Source organism: Oryctolagus cuniculus, chromosome 13, assembly GCF_964237555.1.
Source record: "Oryctolagus cuniculus chromosome 13, mOryCun1.1, whole genome shotgun sequence".
Classification (NCBI taxonomy): domain Eukaryota; kingdom Metazoa; phylum Chordata; class Mammalia; order Lagomorpha; family Leporidae; genus Oryctolagus; species Oryctolagus cuniculus.
Window position 1 is genome coordinate 97,700,252 of NC_091444.1, and position 23,591 is coordinate 97,723,842.

Here is a 23,591-nt window from a genome sequence, read left to right on the forward strand (position 1 = left end):
TATTAAACATGATTTCCCTCAGTCTCTTAACTTCTTGCTTTCACTAGTCCATTTTCCAAGAGCACACACTCCTCTCCCCACCTTCACTTCTTGGTCTACGTTTTTGTGCCTCCCGGCCTTGTCTGCTGCTATCTGTGTACCACGATCCCCGAGTGCGTCTCGTGCCGTCGCCCTCATTCCCTCTCCCTGTTGCCTACATTATTCATGTCCAGTCTGGCGCTAGCTCCCTGCATGCTCAACACTACAGACCCCTCCAGCCAAGCCTTTGGCTTTTCTTCCATAACTTCCGCCTGGTAATTTTATAAGCAATGACAGCACACTTTACGACATTGGGGTAGGTAGTGATTTCCTGGATAAGACCTCCAAAATACGGGCACTAAAAGCAAAACAAGTTGGGATTATGCACAGCAGAGGAAGCAATCAGTAGGGCGAAGCCACATCCAAAAGAGTGGGAGAAAATATTTGCAAGTTATTTCTCTGACAAAGGATTAATATCCAGCACATGTAATAAACTTAAAAAACTAGTTGTCAGAATGGCTACTATCAAAAAGAAAGTAACAAATCCTGGCCAGGATGTGGAGAAACTGTTATGCATTGTTTTGGGGGATATAAATAAGTACAGCCACTATGTAAACAGTCGGGAGATTTCTTAGAAAGCTAGAAATAGAATCGCCATATGATCCAGCAACTGCCCCCCACTGGGTATCTATTCAAAAAGCATACAATCATTGTATCCGAGACATTTGCCCCACCCTTTTTATGGCAGCAGTGTTCACAATAGCCAAGATGTGGAACCAACCAAGGGGTTCATCATCAGATCAATGGATAAGGAAATTTGATATAAATGCACAGTGGAATACCATTGAGCCATAAAAAAGCATGAATTCTATAATTTGCAACAAAATGGATGGAACTTGTGGATATCATGGTAAGTGAAATGAGCCAGACACAGACAAATACTGCATTTCTCCCTTATATATGGGAGCTTAAAAAAATCCTGAACACGGCCGGCGCCGCGGCTCACTAGGCTAATCCTCCGCCTAGCGGCGCCGGCACACCGGGTTCTAGTCCCGGTCGGGGCGCTGGATTCTGTCCAGGTTGCCCCTCTTCCAGGCCAGCCCTCTGCTGTGGCCAGGGAGTGCAGTGGAGGATGGCTCAAGTTCTTGGGCCCTGCACCCCATGGGAGACCAGGAAAAGCACCTGGCTCCTGGCTCCTGCCATCAGATCAGCACGGTGCACCGGCCGCAGCGCGCCGGCCGCGGCGGCCATTGGAGGGTGAACCAACAGCAAAGGAAGACCTTTCTCTCTGTCTCTCTCTCTCTCACTGTCCACTCTGCCTGTCAAAAAAAAAAAAAAATCCTGAACACAATAATGATTACTAGAAGCTAGGAAGTCAGGTGAGGGAATATAGAGGGAGTTTAGGAAAAAAAATTTTTTTTGCAGTGATAAGAAATTGCTGCTACTCTCCAGGAACAAGGCTGAAGAGAAGAGCCAAAGAGGGGTGAATGGTTCATTAATTGCGATAAATACAAGATGTTAAAAGGAGGCAAAGCTGAGTGGTCCATTGTGACAAACATACTATATCTTAACATATATAAACAAGTACGTTAATAATAGGGGAAGCTGGTTTTGGGGGATATGAGGATTGTTTGTACTACTTCACAATTTTTGTTTTGTAAATCTAAAACTTCTGAAAATTTTTATTATTATTTTTAAAGATTTTATTTATTTGAAAGAGTACAGAGAGAGAGAGAGAGAGACGTCTTCCATCTGCTGGTTCACTCCCCAACTGGCCACAATGGCTAGAGCTGTGCCGATCCAGAGCCAGGAGCTTCTTTTGGGTCTCCCACACGAGTACAGGGGCAAAAGCACTTGGGCCCTCTTCTACTGCTTTCTCAGGCCACAGCAGAGAGCTGGATTGGAAGAGGAGCAGCTGGGACTAGAACCGACGCCCATATGGGATGCCTGTGCTGCAGGTGGAGGATTAACCTACTGAGCCATAGCGCCAGCCCCTGCAATTTATTTTTTTTAAAAATGACATTCACCATAGAAATATAAAGGACATAAATAAATCATCCAAAATATATGGTTCCTTTCTCTTCTGCGGCTCACCCCAGCTCAGCTTTCAAGATTCGATTCAGCCTTTCCTGATGACTTCGCCTGCCAAGAGCTTCTGCTCTCTCTGCATCCTATAGTCCTGCATTCTTCCCTCAGTGCACCCAATCCTAGTTTGCAACTAGAAAGTTATGTTTTTTCCATTGGTATGCTGATAGGAAATGTCTGTTCTGCTCATTATTTTATTTTAAAGATTTATCTAAAAGATTTACTTGAAAGGCAGAGTTAGAGAGAGGAGAGGCAGAGAGAGAGAGGTCTTCCATCCACTTGTTCACTCCCCCAGTTGGCTGCAATGGCTGGAGCTGTGCTGATCCGAAGCCAGGAGCCAGGAGCTTCTTCAGGGTCTCCCATGCGGGTGCAAGGGCCCAAGGACTTGAGCCATCTTCCACTGCTTTCCCAGGCCGTAGCAGAGAGCTGGATCGGAAGTGGAGCAGCTGGGACTTGAACTGGTGCCCATATGGGATGCAGGCGCTGCAGGCAGCAGCTTTACCCACCACGCCACAGTGCCGGCCCCACTCATTATTTTATACTCAGCACCCAACACAGATGCTGTAGGAGCTTAACTATGTTTCATTTCAATGAATAAGCTGAGTGACAATTTGTCTGTCTGCTAAACTTCCTTAGCATTTTTTCTCCCATCTTTGGCTGTTCCACTTGGCCTTGTTCCTGGAGAGTAGGGGTTGTCTCCCTACCACTGCAAAACTTTATTAAGCCATCTGCAGTCTGCAAAGGACTGTGGGAGAGGAGACATTATGTTAACACTCTATATGGCTTTGATCAGCTCTGGGTCTGTTCCTCTCTCCAGTATGAGATTAAGGGGGCCAGCGCTGTGGTGTAGAAGGTAAAGCCCCCACCTGCAGTGCCGGCATTCCATGTTGGTGGCAGTTCAAGTCCTGTCTGCTCTTCTTCCAATCCAGCTCTCTGCTATGGCCTGGGAAGGCAGTAGAAGATGGCTCAAGTCCTTGGCCTCTGCACCCATGTGGGAGACCCAGAAGCAGCTCCTGGCTCTTGGCTTTGGATTGGTGCAGCTCCAGCCGATGCAGCCAGTTGGGGAGAGAACCAGTAGATAGAAGACCTCTCTCTCTCTCTGCATCTCCTCTTTCTGTGTAACTCTTTCAAATAAATAAATAAATCTTTAAAAAAAAGATTAAGGAGTTGGACTAAACTAAGGTTCTCGAATTACCTTCTAAAATCAGGGTACTTGGGGGGGCGTCCCTCTTCAGGGCTGTGTAATTGAAATTGTTGGTGTAGAACACCTTGACTAGATGAGACTGAAATAGACTTATGGCTTACCTTCAAGGTGGCTCAAATTCTGCCAAGAACTCCCTCCTTTACCCCCAGCTCCTAGCTACTGTGCAAGCTATTATGTTTGCTTTGTGAATAACTAGTGGAGGTACAACACTGATAGGGTCTTGTTTTTAGGTTGCTCTTTCACTCACATGTGAATGAGTGTGACCATATAAGGGGAGAAAGCATAAAATACGTACTGGGTTTTGAAGAGGTAGTACAACACTAGAATTTTTACAGACCAGCGTTGTAGTGCAGGAAGTTAAGCAGCTGCCTGCAATGCTGGCATTCCATATGTGCACTGGTTCGTGTCCCAGCTGCTCCACTTGCAATCCAACTCCCTGTTAATGGCCTGAGAAAAACAGCGGAGGGTGGCTCAAGTGTTTGGGCCCCTGCTGCCCATATGGGAGACCAGGGTGAAGCTCCTAGCTCTTGGCTTTCTCTTGGCCCAGGCCTCAAATTCTGGCTACTTGAGGGTATGAACCGGCAGATGAAAGATCTCTGTCTCTCTGTGTAACTCTTTTCAAATAAATAATCTGTTAAAAGCTGAGGAATAATTTTACATGAATTACATATTGAAATGGAGCAGTTATACTATTAACATTCATTTCACCTACTTTTTTAATGTGGCCATTAGAAAATTTAGTTACATGCCTTTCATTATATATATATTTAAAAATTTTTTTAAATTTACTTGACAAGTAGAGATAGAGACAGTAGAGAGAAAGAGAAAGGTCTTCCTTCCATTGGTTCACCCCCCAAATGACCACTACGGCTGGCACTGCGCCGATCTGAAGCCAGGAGTCAGGTGCTTCCTCCTGGTCTCCCACATGGGTGCAGGGGCCCAAGTACTTGGGCCATCCTCCACTGCCCTCCCAGGCCACAGCAGAGAGCTGGACTGGAAGAGGAACAATTGGGACTAGAACCCGGCACCCATATGGGATGCCGGCGCTGCAGATGGAAGATTAACCAAGTGAGCCACGGCGCCGGCCTCTCGTCTTTTAGCAGCATTGCTTTGTTTATGATTTAGTGCACTAGTACTCCATGTTTTGTGACTTTAAAGCTTTCAGATCTTGCCTCTCAAGTGTGGTCTCTGAGCAGCAGCACTGTCACCGGAAGTTTATGAGAAATGAGACTCACCAGCCCCACCCACCTCAGACGCACACTGCCAGTCTGCATTTTAGCTAGGTCCTGAGACGATGTGCCTGCAAGTTTGTCAGGCTTGATCTCGATTACTGTAGCAGACCTCCATTTTTTCCCTACCATGTTTTAACTTCACTGGACCTACTGCATCACACACTTAACAAGATAGTCCAGAGGATTCTGGGCTCTAGGAATCCATAGAACGTTCTGGGCATATTCTGTGGAAGGGCTCATTGAATTTATTTTCCTATTACTAAAGCATTAGTTCTCAAAGGAACAGCACTTGAAGACTTGTTAGCAATGTATCTGCTGGGAAGTGGGTCCAGTGATGTTTTAGTGAAGCCCGATTGGTGATCCTGACATCAAAAGCCGGAAAATGACTGAGAGACCGAAGGCGAAGGAAGCTCCTCTCAGCTTGTTAGCACAGTCTGAATAATGAGCTTAGCGTTGCCCTGAACTGACTGGCATCACGTGAACTATAGAGCAAGCAAGGGAAAGATGCCAGACTGGATTTTACATGTACTGAATTTGATGACACTAATTTCAAACGTTTATTGAGGAGTTTTCTATGTGTGTATTCGGCCCAGCAGAAAGATTAAGAAAATGGGCGCTACAACCAAATCTGAATTTGAGACCCAGCTCTGCTTCTTGCCGATCAACAGGTTTGTACAAGTTGTTTAATCTTTCTAAATTTATCTGTCTACACCTATCTTGAGTAACCAGATCAAGGTTGTCACTTTGCTGTATTAAAATCTTTCTTTGTTAAAGGATCTCTCCCATACGACTATTTCTTTAATACCCCAAAGTGGAAAATTGCTTTTTATTCTGATTCCCTTGTTTCACTAATTCAATCTGATCTGACTCCAATTACACAAGTGATACGGTTACTTCACTGACTTGTTCACACCTCATCTCCCTACCTTCATTTCACTTGGTTCAATGACTGTTTTCAGTGATATTCATGTAGATATGAATCTGACTTGTCAGTTTAAACACGTTATTTGAAAACACTTTTAGAATACCATTCTAGTAACTTTCAAACCCATGATTTGAGAGGTAGATGCAGAAGAGATCAAGAGCAAGTGAGCTGCCATGTGTTCCCATACACTGGTTCAGGGGCCAGGGGCCCCAAGAACTCAATCTCGATTTCCCATGTGGGTGGCAGAACCAAATACTTGAGCCATCATTGCTGCCTCACAGGGGCTGCGGAGTTAGAGGCCACAGCTCGGTATAGAGCCAAAGCACTCCAATGTGGGCAGCAAGCACTTACCAGTATCTTACCTTCTCACCTAAAGACTCGCCTCACACAATTCTGAGGAAGGTCTAGAATCACAGCTGGTGTTTCAGGGAAGATTTTAAAATGCAGATGGGTAAGACTGTTGCTTAGAAAACTAAACCTAGCAAAACAAGGACAACATGAGGGTGAATATACTACGACTGTTGGAAACTTTAGAAGTCTATAATAACTTGGACTTTAGGTGTAATCCATCCGATTCCAGCTGTAACATACATTCAACATGAATGAGGAAAACCTGATAGTGTGCCAAGTGCTGGTGCTAAAACCTGGTAATGGTATACTAATGCCTGGCTACCATACCAACAAGTAAACAAAAAGAGCAGAAGATAAAATTCACTGATTTCCAACTAAGAATCTGTTCAGTTCTGAATAGTAAAGTTCTTTAGGCTGATATACAACAGATAATGTAATAGTCATTCTCTCCTTTTAAAATGACAGTCTTTCTGAGAACTGGTGAAAGTGGATTACATTTAAATGTTTAAGTCAATTAATTATGTTTAAAACACTAGTTCTATATAGTCACCAATGAATGACTCATACTGTATGATTGACATTTAGATACAGCTGTGTTGTGTGTCCTACAGGGGACTGGACTAAATCAACAATTTATTACAGCCAGTCTTTTTTTTTTTTAAATACATTTATTAACCAATGTTAACACATTAAATGAATCTATATATTGCTAGTCAGAGCAGCTTACAAAATGCCAGAATGCATCATAGAACTGGACAGCCACAATGAATAATTACAATGTGCATAGTGGCTAAGCTCAACACCTTGATATAGCTTTATGATTTGCAGAAAAATTTTAATGATTCCTAAAACAATCAATTGTAATTTTACCTAAAACTTTTACAAAACCAGGCCACAATCTCTTTTTTTTAATTTTGTTTTTTTTTTTTTTTTTTAAACACACAGTTTTCACGCTGTAGTAACTTGGAAATGTGCAACCGTGTCAACAGAGACAAAAAAGCCAAAGTAACACGAATCTCACTTTCATGCAGCTATCAGTTAAATATTACATACTCTGGAATGATTTTACACCAAAAATATTTCCACAATAACTTGCTCTCATAGGGGTGGATCGAAGTTTTAAAACTTGAAAAATAATCAAAGAAGGTTAAGTGTTCTTGGTTATGACATTTCTATCAGTGCCACGAACCGTGGCAACAGTGACTAATTACACAGCAACACAGAGGGAACAATGATGCCCAGTTACTGCATAATTTAGGTACATTGTATGAAATGGGGCTACTGGGTAGTTTGTACAAAATATTGTGCACCATTTGGCAGTAGTTTGTCAATTAACTTGTGTCACCACCATCTGCAACAGCATCAAGATTAGATGGATATTTCACAGAAGACTTAGTTCAGTTACATTTTTCTTTAGAGTGACCCTGACAAACCTGGAGAAAACTTTTTAAAAGGCTTTTCTCCTGATTCTTTCACTTCCATTGTGAGTAATTGCTTCAATAAATATCAAAGGTCTAAATAAATATTTACAAATTATTTCTCTAACCTCAAAAAATACCTAAATGATAAATGGGAATTTGACTTGGTCTAAGATCAGTCTTTGAAAAAAAACAAAAACAAAAACAAAAACAAAAAACAAAACATAAATGGTGAGATACTTTTAAAGAAAAGTAATTTAAGTTCTCCTGGCTGCATTTTATATATCTATGTATAAAAAAAATCATTATTCAACTATCGATCCATTCCTATTGGTAATGCTTCTTAACCCAGACATTCCGCAAGATACAGACTTTTTACAAATCACGGCATCTTTAGTACAAGAAAATTAACATGCATTATTCTCCACTCTGTGTACAGTGATGGAGCTCACTAGGAGGGAATGACCCATGACCACAAACATAACGGCTTCTGTGAAACTTAAGTGCTTTCTGTCCTTTCAGTATTAACTTATAATACACGAGGTGACACCAGATAATAGGCAGTTAGATGATATTTGGGAAGGGAAGGGAAGCATTAAAGAAATTTGTATGCCTCATCTATAATTTCATGTATGGATAAAGGTAGTTTTTGGCTTTTTATTTTTTGTTATTTATTCATTACAAGCACTCATGTTAGGACAAAGATGAAATGTGCAAACTTTAAAATTTAAATATTCATTTTCTCTAAGATCCAGCTCAGTAAAAGATTACCCCAGTTCCCTGCAATTTTAAACTACAAGATCAAAGCTAATAATTTGTTATAAAAGTTATATATTGAAAAGAAATAATGAAAAACACAATTGGGAAATATTTAAGAAAAAATACGCAGGACTAGCCCTGCTGTGTCAACCCTGTTCCCTAAATTCAATCATATACCCACTGGCATAACCAATAGATAATGCCTTTGAACAGTAAATTAAGCTGAACAAAACCAGCTCAACAAGGTTAAGAAATAAACGTCACGTCAAGGTAGTATGTTTTATTTCTGAAACAGTTCCTGTAGTTCTTACATTCAGATCTATTCGAAATGTTTCTTTGTTAAACTCACTTATATTCACCTGTTGTTTTTTTAAAGATCTTTTGTTTAAAGGTTAAAATCTCTGTAAAACCTAAAAATGCTTTAAAATTTGCTGAAAATGCAACAAATTCTCAATTAAAATTTATTTAAAATAATACCCTCCACTGATGTTACTTTTACCCCCTGAAAAACTCTGGAGGAGCATTAACAAAAGATTTAAACTACTGTGCAAAATTTCTTCACGAAAAGTGTTTAAAGGCTGGTGCAAAATGGGAAGCAAATTCTAAACAATTTTGGCTTCTTGGAAACAAAAACCGCTCTGTCTGAGAAGAGTAATCATTGGGGTGACTCTCCAGGAAGGACCAGCTTCATCTTTTCCGGCGACAGGTGCGCTTGTGCTCCGCATGCCAGTGCTCCTGCTGACACTTGATTGAGCAGTAGGACGTGTTCCAGCAACAGTGGTACATGGCCTCCTCTTCACAGTTGTAGCACTGTGAAGAAAAAGGAGCAATTTTTTTTTAAGACTTGGAATTGCATAAGTAAGAAACTGTTTAAAACTGCAGACTCTAGATTGTGCTGTTAAGATTTTTTCTGGCTCAATCTTAAAACTAATAAAACTATCTGGCTGTCAGGAAACTCAAGTTCACATGTAGTAGATAACACATCCATTTTTTTTTTTATTTTGCCATGACTACAGAATCATTCTCATCAACATACAAACATCAACTGTTTCCTTTTTCTTAAAAAACAAAACAAAACAAAACAAAACAAAACAAAAAAACCTCTTGTCTGCAAATTCCTTCCCAGTGACCACTCTCTTTCTCTGTTCCCCTACAATTTCCCTGAAAGAATCACCTCAACTTGCTATTTGTTTTCTTACCGTTATTTCATGCATCTACTGCAGAATTTCACTTCAACTACTCCAATACATATGCTGTTATGACCTCAAATCTAGTGATCAAGTCTCAGTATCCATCTCTATTTGGCGAAGTCTGAAGCTATTTCTGACTGTCACACTCTGGGAGAGAAGGTGCTGCTGATGGGTGGAAGCCTGGGAGGCTGCTAAACATCCCACAAAATGCCCTGCACAAGACCCCTCTTCTTTTTTTTAATTTAATTTAATTTAATTAATTAATTAATTTATTTATTTATTTGACAGGCAGAGTGGACAGTGAAAGAGAGAGACAGAGAGAAAGGTCTTCCTTTGCCGTTGGTTCACCCTCCAATGGCCGCCGTGGCCGGCGCACCACGCTGATCCAAAGGCAGGAGCCAGGTGCTTCTCCTGGTCTCCAATGGGGTGCAGGGCCCAAGCACTTGGGCCATCCTCCACTGCACTCCCTGGCCACAGCAGAGAGCTGGCCTGGAAGAGGGGCAACTGGGACAGAATCCGGCGACCCGACTGGGACTAGAACCCAGTGTGCCGGCGCCGCAAGGCGGAGGATTAGCCCAGTGAGCCGCGGCGCCGGCAAGACCCCTCTTCTGACACTCAATGTTCTGGCCCGTACACAGCACTCGGGTTATACTACTGGGATACAGGAGAAGAAAACAGTGAACAGTTCAAGCTGGGTGGTAAAACAACAATGTAAGGAATAGCAATGGAAAGGAAGATGAGAGACTGAGTTTCGGATATAAACAACACTTGTCAATAGGTTAGTATACATCTGTGAATGCTTCAAAAAGTTTGTGGAAATGCAATTAAAAAAACGTATTTAGATAGTGCAAAAAATTCAAATCCAGGCCTAGTTTTTCATAATACATATTTTCCTTGGACTTTCTGAGGTACCCCTGGGTGCAAGCTATATAAATAGAAACATACATACTGATAACTGATGTCGATCTGATGGGCAGTGAGTCCAGGAGGGAGGACTGAGGGAGTCCAGTTTACATTTGGGACCTAAAAATTCTACACTCTAATTTCTTTCTCAGTTATATACTTTATGCTTCATTTATTAAAATTAACTTTTGAAGTGTTTTTTGTGTGTGTGATCGTCTGCCATTACGACTTTAGTACAATTACTGTTACAGGTTGAAGGAGAAAGCCAATGCCACCAACTGCTCGTGTGACTTTGAACAAAGCCTGTTACCATCTTTCTTAGTTGCCTCATCTTTAAATTCCATCCATCCCTTCTCCTGTTTCTTCAGTGTCCCATTAATTTGTGCATTCATCTGTTTTGCATTCCTTCTTTTCTTTGTAGATATATTTAAAAGATATTTCTCATGACTGTGTTTCAAAATCAGTACCAATTTTTTGGCATCTGATATATCTACATGCTTCCTTTCCCAACATTGTTTTCTTTCTTCCAATAATGTAAGACAGAAGAACCTGATGAGAAGAAAAAGCTTAAGATTTGGAGACTAAAGAAAATGAGTTCTAGCTCTACCAAACAGGTTTTTAGCTACTGCTTAACTCTGTAGGCTAAAATTCCTCATCTAAAAGAGTGGGGATGAAAATACCAATGTTACCTTTAACAAATGATAAAATGCTGATAAATGCAGCATTATGATTCTTTCTGAGAGCCTTTCCACTTTCTTGGTTCTTAATAAATGTACAGGGATTTTCTTATAAATCTGGTATCCACTTGCTAGCCCTGACATGTCTCTACCTGAGGACAAAATTGTTATAGACAGGATCGTTGGGCATACTGTGCCTATTATATCTTGAGAACACCTTAATTCCTATGTAGTGACACTTATTTCATTACTTACCATTTTTCCTACCAAGTTTTCTTCATATTTATATGCTGTTTCCTTTTTCCTTCTTTCCAAATTTTTATTGCAATTTTTAAAATGTTTAATTCTTTCATGAAAAGTTTACATGTATTTAAAGAATCTCTTTAAATAATGTAGGGTAGATAAAATGAAGGATTAAAAGTTATTATAAAACTTTATATAGAAATTCTTAGAATCAAAACCAAGTTATGACCACTCAGGAGCACAACATTTTCCCCACCAAATAACTAAGCATTTTGGAGTCTGTCAGAAGAGTACATGGTTCTCGTATATTCAGAAGCTCCTACTCTAGGCGGGAGGATGAGATTTACAAATAAAACCTAATGACATACTAGTCAGGTTTAAGAGTGTAGTTGGAAACCAATGAGATGTTATTACTATAAAGTAAAAATCATCAATTTCACTAAAAGAATCTAATGTATAAATGTTACGTGCAGGGAAATCTGAAAATCTTTAATGCATGCATTATTGTGATACTTATATTTATAATTTCACAATCTGGATTTTAACTATTTTAAGTCCTCAAGTAAAAGCCAGGGTCATCCAACTGGATGGATGGAGAAATTATATAAATTGTACATAAACATGTTATGAAGTAAAGTACATGGGCATTTTAAAAAGTTCATGGAAAATCTCAATTATGAAAAAGCTATACATAAATTTCAATTTTTTCATTAGAATACACATTTTAATTCTATATTTTTCCACAAATTTTTAAAAGCACTTTTCTGTTATAATCTCAATTTAACAAAGTAATCCTGACAAGTAGTGAGTAGTGGGGTCCTGGGGTTAAGAGATTACAGGACTTCAAATAAAAATTTTTGAATTAACTAAGGATGATAATTGTACAACAGATCTTATTTCAGGAATAGTTTTTATATACGTCTCCTATACTGCTCTGAATTGAACTTCATCATACCTGTGGTGTATTTTCAGAAATGATTTTTTTTTTTTTTTTGACAGGCAGAGTGGACAGTGAGAGACAGACAGAGAGAAAGGTCTTCCTTTACTGTTGGTTCACCCTCCAATGGCCACTGAGGCTGATGTGCTGCAGCCGGTGCACTGCGCTGATCCGAAGCCAGGAGCCAGGTGCTTCTCCTGGTCTCCCATATGGGTGCAGGGCCCAAGCACTTGGGCCATCCTCCACTGCACTCCTGGGCCACAGCAGAGAGCTGGACTGGAAGAGGAGCAACCGGAACAGAATCTGGGGCCCCAACAGGGCCTAGAACCCGGTGTGCCGGCGCTGCAGGCAGAGGATTAGCCTAGTGAGCTGCGGCGCCAGCCAGAAATGAGATTCTAAAAAAAAATACTGGTGAAGAAGAGCAAGATGGCAGCTGAGTATGTGTTCCAATGATTATCTCCTACCCTGAGACACCAACAGCTTTTTGAACAGCTATTCACACACCAAGTCACCTAGACACGAGCTACAGAAGCCTACTAAGAGAACAAAGTGCCTGGTTTTTCTATAAAAACGAAATACACATTGAAAAAGGCAGGAAGGAGAGAGTTGCCCACGACATCGTTCTCCCAGATCCAAGTAGCACAGCATGGAGAGAGATGCCTCACCTCCTCTTGGGGGAGGCAGAGGGAATTAAGTCCAGACCTCAGACCTGAAACCCAGTACTAAGCCTGCTCTAGCAAACCTCAGCTAAACCTTGGTATCTTCCTTAGCCAGGCAGCCAAGGGACCACTTCGACCTTAGGGCTTTGTTTTATAGCTCAATGCCAGTCCTACAGCGGTGAGACAGCACAAGACACAAGACCAAAGGCCTCTAGCATGAGACCAGTGCCAGCAGGTGGGAGAAACTTGTGCCTTGGTGGGAGATTTGTTTCAGCATACATCACTGCCAGCACTGCACAAGCCTGGCATGCACCTCGACTGCACAGGACTCGCTGTGTTAACTGGGAGACTTGGGTGCCACCCAGATTAGTGTCAGCCTGGACAGCCAAGTGACCGCCTCCACCGCTTCTCCCCCAGCCTCAGGCAGCAAGAAAACTTCAACCACAGGGGAGGAGGACAGGAAAGTGAGCTCATGGCTCTGCCCTGAAGGGCAGTGCCAGTCTCACTGCAGCTAAGACCCCACACAGAGGCTCCTATTCCACAGCCAGTCCTCACAGACAGAGCCTCAAGACCTGCACCTTGATAGGAAAGATAAATATTTTGGCCTACAGCTCTCCCAGCCTTGCAGAAGGCAGGCATCACCATAGACAGGAGTGTCAATTTGTAAAGTCAACAATAGGAGTCACTGTGCACTTACTCCTCAGGTAGGATCTCTGTCCTTAATGTGCTGTACATTGAGATTTAATGCTATAACGAGTACTCAAACAGTATATTTCACTTTGTGTTTCTATGGGGGTGCAAACTGTTGAAATCTTTACTTAATGTATACTAAACTGATCTTCTGTAAAAAAAAAAAAAAAAAAGAAAGAAATTATCAATTCCCAACTTGACTCTCACTGGGATTAAACATGACAATAGGTCTGATCTGGTTTCATCATCATTTAAAAAATCATCTATTATTTTTCACTTTATGTTTCTGTGTGGGAACAAACTGTTGAAATCTTTACTTAATGTATGCTAAACTGATCTTCTGTATATAAAGAGAATCGAAAATGAATCTTGATGTGAATGGAAGGGGAGAGGGAATGGGAAAGGGGAGGGTTGCGGGTGGGAGGGAAGTTATGGGGGGGAAGCCATTGTAATCCATAAGCTGTACTTTGGAAATTTATATTCATTAAATAAAAGTTAAAAAAAAAAAAAAAGGCAGGCATCAGTAAAACAGCATAGAGCCAAGTGGCTAGAGATTCAGGTTCAGCCCAGGTGGCCAAGAGACTGCCTTCACCAATCCTCCTCCAACCTTGAGCAGACAGCAAGTAGCAAGAATCTAATCCACTGTGGGGCAGGGTACCAAATGAGCAAAGGACTATATCTTGGAACATAGTGCAGGGCTGATAGAACAACACCAGGTAGATCTTAATAGTTTTTGTCCCTATACCGGCACATATGAACAAAATCCCTGGACCTGCCCCAGTGCTAAGTGGAAACCCCACCTGAAGATACAGACTTCCAAGTACATGAGGTCCACAGGACCCCAAAGAGCCATGGTTAGGAAATCTCCTCACTATGATACTTACAAAAAACAACATGTTTTAGGATGAATGATGGGTCACTGAAGAAATCAAAAGGCAAATTTAAAAATTTCTTGAAACCAATGAAAATGGAAACACAACAAATCAAAACTTGTGGGATACAGTAAAAGCAGTGTTAAGAAGGAAGTTTATAGCAATAAATGGCTACATCAAAAAAAAAAAGACCACCACAAAAACAACCTAATGATGCATCTCAAGGACCTAGAAAAGTAAGAACAAACCAAAACCAAAGTTAGCAGAAGGAAAGAAATAATCGAGCAGAGCAGAAATAAAATAGAAAATGAAGAAAGTCAATGAAATCAAGAGTTGGTTTTTTGAAAAGATAAGCAAAATCCATAAACATTTAGCTAGACTAACAAACAAGAAAGTCGAAGTAAGGGATGAGAAAGTAGATTATTACGATTGATACCACAGAAATACAAGGGATCATTAGGGACTATTATGAACAACTTTATGCCAACAAACTGGAAAACCCAAAGAAATGGATAAATTTATGGACACATGTAACTTACCAAAGGCAATCTATGCAGACAAAAAACCTGATCAGACAAGCAATAAGAAAAGAGACTGAATCAGCTATAAAAAGTCTGCTGATAAAGAAGTCCAGGACCACATGGCTTTATTACTGAAACACACCAAATTTTTTGAGGAAGAACTTAGAACAATTTTTCTCAAACTATTCCAAAAAACTGAAAACAGGAAATCCTTCCAAACTCATTCTGTAATCCCAGAATTACCTTGACTCCAAAACCAGACAAGAACACAATCAAAAAAAGAAAATTATAGACAAATATCCCTGATGAAAATACCCGCAAAAATTCTCAATACAATACTATCAAATTGAATCCAAGAGCACATCAAAAAAATCATTCACCACGACCAAGTGGGATTTCTCTCAGAGTTGCCAAGGATGGTTCAGCATATACAAATCAATAGCTATACCACAGCACACCAAAACAATGCAAGATGAAAGTCAGATGGTCAGCTGGCGCTGCAGCTCACTAGGCTAATCCTCCGCCTGTGGCGCGGCACTCCAGGTTCTAGTCCTGGTTGGGGCACCAGATTCTGTCCCGGTTGCTCCTCTTCCAGTCCAGCTCTCTGCTGTGGCCCGGGAGTGCAGTGGAGGATGGCCCAAGTGCTTGGGCCCTGCACCCCATGGGAGACCAAGAGGAAGCACCTGGCTCCTGGCTTTGGATCGGTGCAGCATGCCGGCCATAGTGGCCATCTGGGGGGTGAACCAACGGAAAAGGAAGACCTTTCTCTCTGTCTGTCTCTCTCACTATCTAACTCTGCCTGTCAGGAAAAAAAAAAGAAAAGTCAGATGGTCATCTTAATAGAGGCAGAAAAAGCATTCAATACAATTTTTTTTTTTTTTTTGACAGGCAGAGTGGACAGTGAGAGAGAGAGACAGAGAGAAAGGTCTTCCTTTGCCGTTGGTTCACCCTCCAATGGCCGCCGCGGCTGGCGCGCTGCAGCCGGCGCACCGCGCTGATCCGATGGCAGAAGCCAGGTGCTTTTCCTGGTCTCCCATGGGGTGCAGGGCCCAAGCACTTGGGCCATCCTCCACTGCACTCCCTGGCCACAGCAGAGAGCTGGCCTGGAAGAGGGGCAACCGGGACAGAATCCGGTGCCCCGACCAGGACTAGAACTCGGTGTGCCGGCGCTGCAAGACGGAGGATTAGCCTATTGAGCCGCGGCACTGGCGCATTCAATAAAATTTAACAGTCATTCATTCAAATTAGGTATAGAAGGATCACACACCAACATGATAAAGGCTATCCACAGCTAACACCATATTGGGTAGGGAAAAGCTGAAAGCATTTTCTGTAAGGTGTGGAATGACAAATCATGTGCAGTCTCATCACTCTTATCTGACACAGTACTGGAAGTTCCAGCCAGAGCCAGTAGGCAAGAGAAAGAAAGAAATGAGGCCGGTGCTGTGGCACAGCAGGGTAACGCCCTGTCCTGAAGTGCCGGCACCCCATATGGGCACCGGTTCGACCCAGTTGCTCCACTTCCCATCCAGCTCTCTGCTATGGCTTGGGAAGGCAGTGGAAGATGGCCCAAATCCTTGGGCCCAGGCACCCCTGTGGGAAACTGGGAAGAAGCTACTGGCTCCTGGCTTTGGATCAACGCAGCTCCAGCCTTTGAGGCCATCTGGAGAGTGAACCAGTAGATGGAAGACCTCTCTCTCTCTGTGCCTCTCCTCTCTGTGTAGCTCTGACTAGCAAATAAATCAATAAATCTTTGAAAAAAAAAAAAAAGAAAGAAAAAGATATACAAATAGGAAAGGAGGAAGTCAAATTATCCCAGTTTGCAGATGAAATTATTCTATATAGAGAGAAACCTAAAGACTCCAAAAAAGACTATTATAATTGATAAACCAATTCAGAAAAGGTGCAGCATACAAAATCAACAACCAAAATCAGTAACATTTTTATACCAGTAACAGTCACTGAGAAAGAAATTTTAAGAGAAATCCCATTTAGTGTAATTGCCAAAATAAATAAGTTGGCAGTGCCAGCATTGTGCCATAAAGAGTTAAACTGCCACCTGTGACACCAGCATCCTGTATGGGTACCAGTTCTTGTCATGGCTATTCCACTCAGATCTAGTTCCCTGCTAATGGCCTGAGAAAAGCTGTGGAAGATGGCCCAAGTGGCCTGTTACCCACGTGGGAGACCTGGTTGAAGCTCCTGCCTCCAGGCTTCAGCCTGGCCCAGTGTTGGTGGCTGTGGTCACCTGGGGGAGTGAACCAGTATGGAAGATCTCTCTCTCTCTCCCCCTCTCTTTCTCTAACTCTGATTTTCAAAACAAAGAAATAAATCTTAAAAAAAAAAAGTTAGAGGCTGGCACCGCGGCTCACTAGGCTAATCCTCCACCTGTGGCACCGGCACCCTGGGTTCTAGTCCCAGTTGGGGCACCGGTTCTGTCCCGGTTGCTCCTTTTCCAGTTCAGCTCTCTGCTGTGGCCTGGGAAGGCAGCGGAGGATGGCCCAAGTGCTTGGGCCCTGCACCCGCATGGGAGACCAGGAGGAAGCACCTGGTTCCTGGCTTCGGATTGGCACAGCACGCCAGCCACAGCAGCCATTGTGGGGTGAACCAACGGAAAAAGGAAGACGTTTCTCTCTGTCTCTCTCTCTAACTCTGCCTGTCCAAAAAAAAAAAAAAAGTTAGAATAAACTTAACCAACAATATTAAAGACCTCTACCATTTCAAAGTTTTAAATTAAAAGTTTTGAACACAAATAAAGGAAATTGAGGAAAACAAAAAATGTAAAGACCTCCCATGTTCACGCTCATAGTACCCAATATCATTTACAGACTCAATGCATGCCCCATTCAAAATACCAATGACATTCTTGAGAGAAACAGAAAAAAAATCCTAAAATTTGTATGGAAGACAAAAACCTTGTATAGCCAAAGTGATCTTGAACAAATCAACAATAACAAAGATCTAGAAACAGGATACCTGATTTTAAGGCAAACTACAAACAGCTTGGTATTGGCATAAAAACAGACACACAAACGACAGCACAGAGATTGCAGAATAAATCCATGTATCTACAGCCAACTGAATCCCCACAAAGACACCAAAATCTATCTGGAGATATAACAACCTCTTCAATAATTAGGTGCTGGAAAAGCTGAATAGCCATATGCAGAAAATTGAAACTTGATTCCCCCAACTCCAAACCCTACAGAAACATCAACTCAACATGGATCAAAGATCTAAATGTAAGACTAGAAACGGTGAAACTAACAGAAGAAAACATAGGGGATATATTTCAAAGCATCAGTATAGACATGGTTTTTAAGGTAAGACCCCCTAAAGCACAGGCAACAAAAAAGCACAATTAAACAAATGAGATTATAATAAACTAAGAAGCTTCTGTACAGGAATAAAACAACTGAAAGAGTGAAGATATAATCGACAGATATGCATCTGACAAAGGAATAATATCCAGAACATATGAAGAACTCAAGATTCAAAAACAACAACAAACCCCATGAAAATCCAGTTAAGAAATGTGGGTAAGAAATGGACAAAGGAACTGATAGGCATTTCTTACAAAAAACAATCAACCAATCTATGAAGAAATGTTCAATAGCACTAGTTGCAAGGTAAATGTAAATCTAAACTGCTATGAGACATCATCTCACTCCAGACAGGATGGCTACTATCAAAATAACAAGAGTAATGACAAACACTAGCAAGGATATGGAAAAAGGGAACATATATATGCTGTCGATGGGGATGTAAATTAGGATAACCAATCAGTATGGAGGTTCCTCAGAAAACCAAAACTCTACCACATGACCCAGCTATCCCAGATCTGGGTATACATATGAAGGGAATAAACTTAGCCTATCAAAGAGACACCTGCAGTCCCATGTCCACTGTAGCAACATTCATAACAGCCAAGATAGATAGAAAATCAACCTACAGACAATTTGGGACATGCTCAAGCTGACTTGCCCCAAATGGTAGAGTTAGAAACGTGCCAGGGGATTCCAATTCAATCCCATCAAGGTGGCATGTACCAATGCCATCTCACTAGTCCAAGTGATCAATTTTTGTTCACAATTGATCATAACGAAAGGACTAAGAGTCAAAGGGATCACATAAACAAGTCTAGTGCCTGCTAATACTAACCGATAGAATAAAAAAGGGGAGAATGATCCAACATGGGAAGCGAGATACACAGCAGACTCGTAGAATGGCGGATGTCCTAAACAGCACTCTGGCCTCAGAATCAGCCCTAAAGGCATTCGGATCCAGCTGAAAAGCCCATGAGAGTACTTCAGGCATGGAAAGCCCAGACACTCTGGCAAAAAAAAGGACCTAAATGAAGGATCTCTGTGAGTGAGATCCCAGTGGAAAGAACAGGTCTTCAAAGAAGGAGGTACCTTTCTCTGAAGGGAGGAGAGAACCTCCACTTTGACTATGACCTTGTCTAAATAAGATAAGAGTCGGTGAACTCAAAAGGCTTCCACAGCCTTGGAAACTCATGACTGGAGCATAGGGAGATTACTGATGCCATAAACAGGAGTGTCATTTTGTTAAGTCAACAACAGGAGTCACTGTGCACTTACTCCTCATGTAGGATCTCTGTCCTTAATGAGCTGCTGTACATTGTGATTTAATGCTACAACGAGTACTCAAACAGTATTTTTCACTTTGTGTTTCTATGTGGGTGCAAACTGTTGAAATCTTTACTTAATGTATACTAAACTGATCTGTATATAAGAAAATTGAAAATGAATCTTGATAAGAATGGAAGGGGAGAGAGAGCGGGAAAAGGGAGGGTTGCGGGTGGGAGGGAAGTCATGGGGGTGGGGGGGAGCCAATGTAATCCATAAGCTGTATTTTGGAAATCTATATTCACTAAATAAGTTAAAAAAAAAAACAAAACAAAAGAAAATCAACCTACAGATCTGTAGATGGACGATAGATAAGGCCAATGTGGCACATATACACAATGGAGTAGTATTCAGTTGTAAAAAAGAATGAAATTCTGACATCTGTGTCAAAATGGATGAACTGGAAGTTATTACATTAAGCCAGATAGAGAAAGACAAATACCACATATTCTCTCTCATAGAAGTTAAAAAAAAAGTCAATCTGAACTTAGAACAGTCAATACCAGGAGATAGGATTGGATAATGAACACCAAATAGAGTTATAAGCTCTAGTATTTCATAGCACAGTGGGGCAACTACAGTTCACACAATACATCACTATGTAAAGGACTGAAGAGAGGACCTGCAGGTGTAGCTATAAAGAAACGCTAGCTTCGTGATCTGATCATTTTACATTTAAATATGTGTGTGTGTATGTGTCTTAAAACTCTGCACTACACCCCATAAAAATGTATAAGCATTACATGTTAATAAAAATTTTTAAAAATATTGATATTTACCCACTGCTTTTTCTTGGTCTGAGAAATTAGTTGTTTGTGCTGTGTTGCTAGCTTCTTGATTTCTTCTACAAATTCTTCTTTACACTTTTCCTTTACTTGCTTACATTTTCTGTCCATCTCACCCTGCATGTTGGCTACAGCTTTATTTACAGCTTGTCTTTTTTCTTCTTCCATTTCAGAACGCAGCTGAAATGAAGTTAACCCACAGTACATCAGCTCACAATTTATACAGACCATCTAAACTGAACCCAAAACTTAATAAATACATAGTTTCTACTTAAGTGGTCCTTTTTCTATTTTTCATCAAAACATACAAAAAATTTAGAAGATAAAAGTACCATTATTAATTAAAATGTTTCAAAGATAGTGGTTTTATTATATTCCCAGTTTTGAAAACTTGTTACCCCACTGATGCATAAGTAAAAGAAGCTAAACCACTACAGAAAAGGCCCAGGTTGTAGAAGGAGGCACCTGTGTGAAGACTAGCTTTACCTTTTCTAGAGCTTCTCGGACAACTCTCTCAGTTTCCCGTTTGTGGTCAGATTTCATCCGGTCTTTAAAGTCATTGAAAATTTTGGTGTACTTGTCGTGGCACATACTCTGACAGACTCCATCACTGGTGGTCTGGGTGCTTCGATGCAGCATCCTTGGTGAAGAGGCACTTAACTTCTTGGTCTGAGTTGACACTGAGACTTTTTCAATTGGCTGAGGCATTGTGGGAATTTCCTGGCTGGAACTTACAGCTTCAGTTTCAGGCTCTGGTTCCTAAAGGGTAAGAAATGTGTTTAGATGCAAACAAAGCAGTAAAATTCACTAGTTCAAGAACAGCTTCATAGAGCTTCAAAAAATTTGTAGACAATAAAACTATAAGTGTATTTTGGTGCATAAATTCTAAAATCCATGCATTTTTTTTCTTAACACACATTTTCCACATCTTTTTGAAGACTTCTTGTATTAGGATAAAAATACAGCGATATCCTCATATATACATTGCCATGTAATAAACTGCCACTAAAAAGCATATGATTAGGAAGCTAAGTGTAATTTATCATTGTTAAATATAAATGAATAAATAAATCTCTCCCAAATCAATGAAAGAGTGAAATAAGCCATGCAATTAATAGCTAACTTAATTCTTAACAGAAGGTTCAATAATAATTTCATTACATAGTAATACTAATTTTGTTTTTAAAATAGACCAGACTGAAATAAAAATCATTAACTTAATTCACCTCTTGGAATAGATTCATTAACAGATTTCCTAAAATCCTAAACCACTTCTCACTGAATATGTGTTTGGGATGTTCCCAGATTTACATAGCATTAAAACATGCACAGCTTACATAATTTCAAATTGCTGGGTTCAATCATAGTCTCCTCCAGTTTTGAAACATAGGCATAATTCATTTGTTGGAGAAATGCTTTGCTTTTAATAATGCTATGAAAAATATGAGTGTCCAGGAAATGCACAACATACCCTTCCCACTTAGCCAAATTTTGGTCAGTAGTTTCTTAGTTAAGGTGGAGACTTTGAGCATGTGTGTGTAACGCTAGCAGCAATAGTTAAGAACAGGAAAAGTCAGAAGACTGGGTTCAAACTTGATGGATATTATTTGACTGATGACAATTGAATTTCACAAGTATCTACTAGGAGCAGTTATCTTGACCATAAATTCAAAGTATTTCCTGTTTCAATTGCCACCTGAAAATTCCAAGGTGGGCAACTTACTTCCTTTTTGGGCTCCACACTTTGATTACGTCGTCCTTTCTTTGCTCTTGGTTCTTGAGTGACCTTCAGCTGTGGGCATTATAAAAGCAATATCATATTATTCCAGACACTAGGAAAATTTCTCTGCTGAAAATACTTACAGCCGACCCACAGGTGAGGAAAAATTATTTCTTTTGCCATTAACTCCTTCTATCCACTCAGTTATCACTTAATGTTACTTACAGATTCTGGTAACTGATGGCTTGAAAGAGCTAATGTACCTGCAATAATGAGCAGAGTATTTACACTCTTCACACTGATAGGGTCAGGCTCAAGGTCATTGATCATGTGTCTATTTAGTTGAATTAGTTTTGGTTTACTTGTGCAGAACATTTCACAAATGTTTATAAGAAAGGGAAAAAAATCAAAATCTGTTCATTACAGTGAGGAGTGTACACTGAGATATTCACATTGAAAAATAATAATTAACTGGGTAATTCCTAACTGAGACACCACTCACTTGTTCGTTACTGGTAGAGGAAATACTGGATTCTGCCTCTTCCTCGCCTCGGTCCTCATTCTTAGATTTCCAAAATCTTCCTTCACGAAGGAAACGCTGGTGCAGCTCAAGTTCATCACAGGCCTTTTTCCAACCCATACTGCGCTTAACGTGCAGCCGATGAATGTTGACTGTGATATCCTGAATGTTTTCAGAAGGAATCCAGGCCCTTATGAAAATTTAAAGGTACACTTAGAAATATCCAAAATGGTAGGAAAGGTGTTACTTGTACTTAGTTAACTCATTATAAAGTATGACTTGCTGCAACTATTAATCTATTAAGACTGTTAGTTAATGCTTAAATAAACTCTGACCAAGTACAAAATATGTGAGATACTTTTTTCACAGTCATCAAAGCAAAGTTCTCAGAACTGGAGTAAGTCACAAATACTTCTTAACTGTTCACTATTTTCTTTAGGCAGTTCAATTTGTCACAGATAATAAATCTACAAATGTTTTATGTCAAACAATGGAAGGCACTACAAAGAATACAAAAATGAAAGGCTTTTAATGATTTTATTTTTGCTTGGCAGCTAGAAGAGTTGTTGCCCATGTTAAGGTAAATTAATAAACAGAGGGTAGAAGCCAATGAGTTTTCAGATCTTCTGGTTATTAGGATAACACTACCTATACTACCTCTGCTTTCAGTGACTTAAACTTTTGTCAGAAAAAAATGAATAAAGAATTCTAATCCAATGCAACAGGAAGTAAGGTATTCTATGGTGCTGTGGAAAGAAAGGCAATCATTTAGTTTTGGGTGATCAGAAAGTTTTATTTGGGCTTCATCATACAAGCTAAGATCAGAGAAAATGAGAGATTCTAGGCATAGGGAATATCACCAGTAAAGTAAGAAATTGGAAGGATATGTGAGAAATATTTGTTCTAGAGCACAGAGTACAAGCGGAGATGTGGCACTGTGAACACACAGAGATTTTGTTCTTCTCAGCCTTCTGTTATAAATATCTAAGATGTCACAATTTTTGTTCTTGGGTGGTAATTACAGAGCTCTAGAATATGAGGCCTAAGACCATTTTGAAGGACTTTCTTAGAGAATTGTGGACCCAAGTGCCTTAGCCACCAATAAATATTTCTAACTGGCTTGTACAGGTAAGGTAAGCAGATTTTATTAAACAAAATTGTTAGACGCTAACAATAGCTGAAACTGTTAAATCTGAACTTTCATAACACTATTTGTACATACTTTAAAAATAT

General features: G+C 40.5%; 1 protein-coding gene across 32 annotated transcripts in view; it reads right to left on the reverse strand.

The window, feature by feature from the left end:
• Window positions 1–6,463: 6,463 nt before the first annotated feature.
• ZMYND11 (zinc finger MYND-type containing 11) overlaps window positions 6,464–23,591 on the reverse strand; it is a 128,825-nt gene continuing 111,697 nt past the window's right edge. For all 32 annotated transcript variants that reach the window (XM_070056020.1, XM_070056008.1, XM_070056021.1 and 29 more), the window contains 5 exons: window positions 22,341–22,548; window positions 21,842–21,910; window positions 20,605–20,877; window positions 20,113–20,298; window positions 6,464–8,802 (listed from right to left, as the gene is read on the reverse strand). In XM_070056020.1, coding sequence (XP_069912121.1) covers window positions 8,680–8,802; window positions 20,113–20,298; window positions 20,605–20,877; window positions 21,842–21,910; window positions 22,341–22,548 — 859 coding nt within the window. In that variant the 3' untranslated portion in view covers window positions 6,464–8,679. The remainder of the gene's footprint in view (window positions 8,803–20,112; window positions 20,299–20,604; window positions 20,878–21,841; window positions 21,911–22,340; window positions 22,549–23,591) is intronic.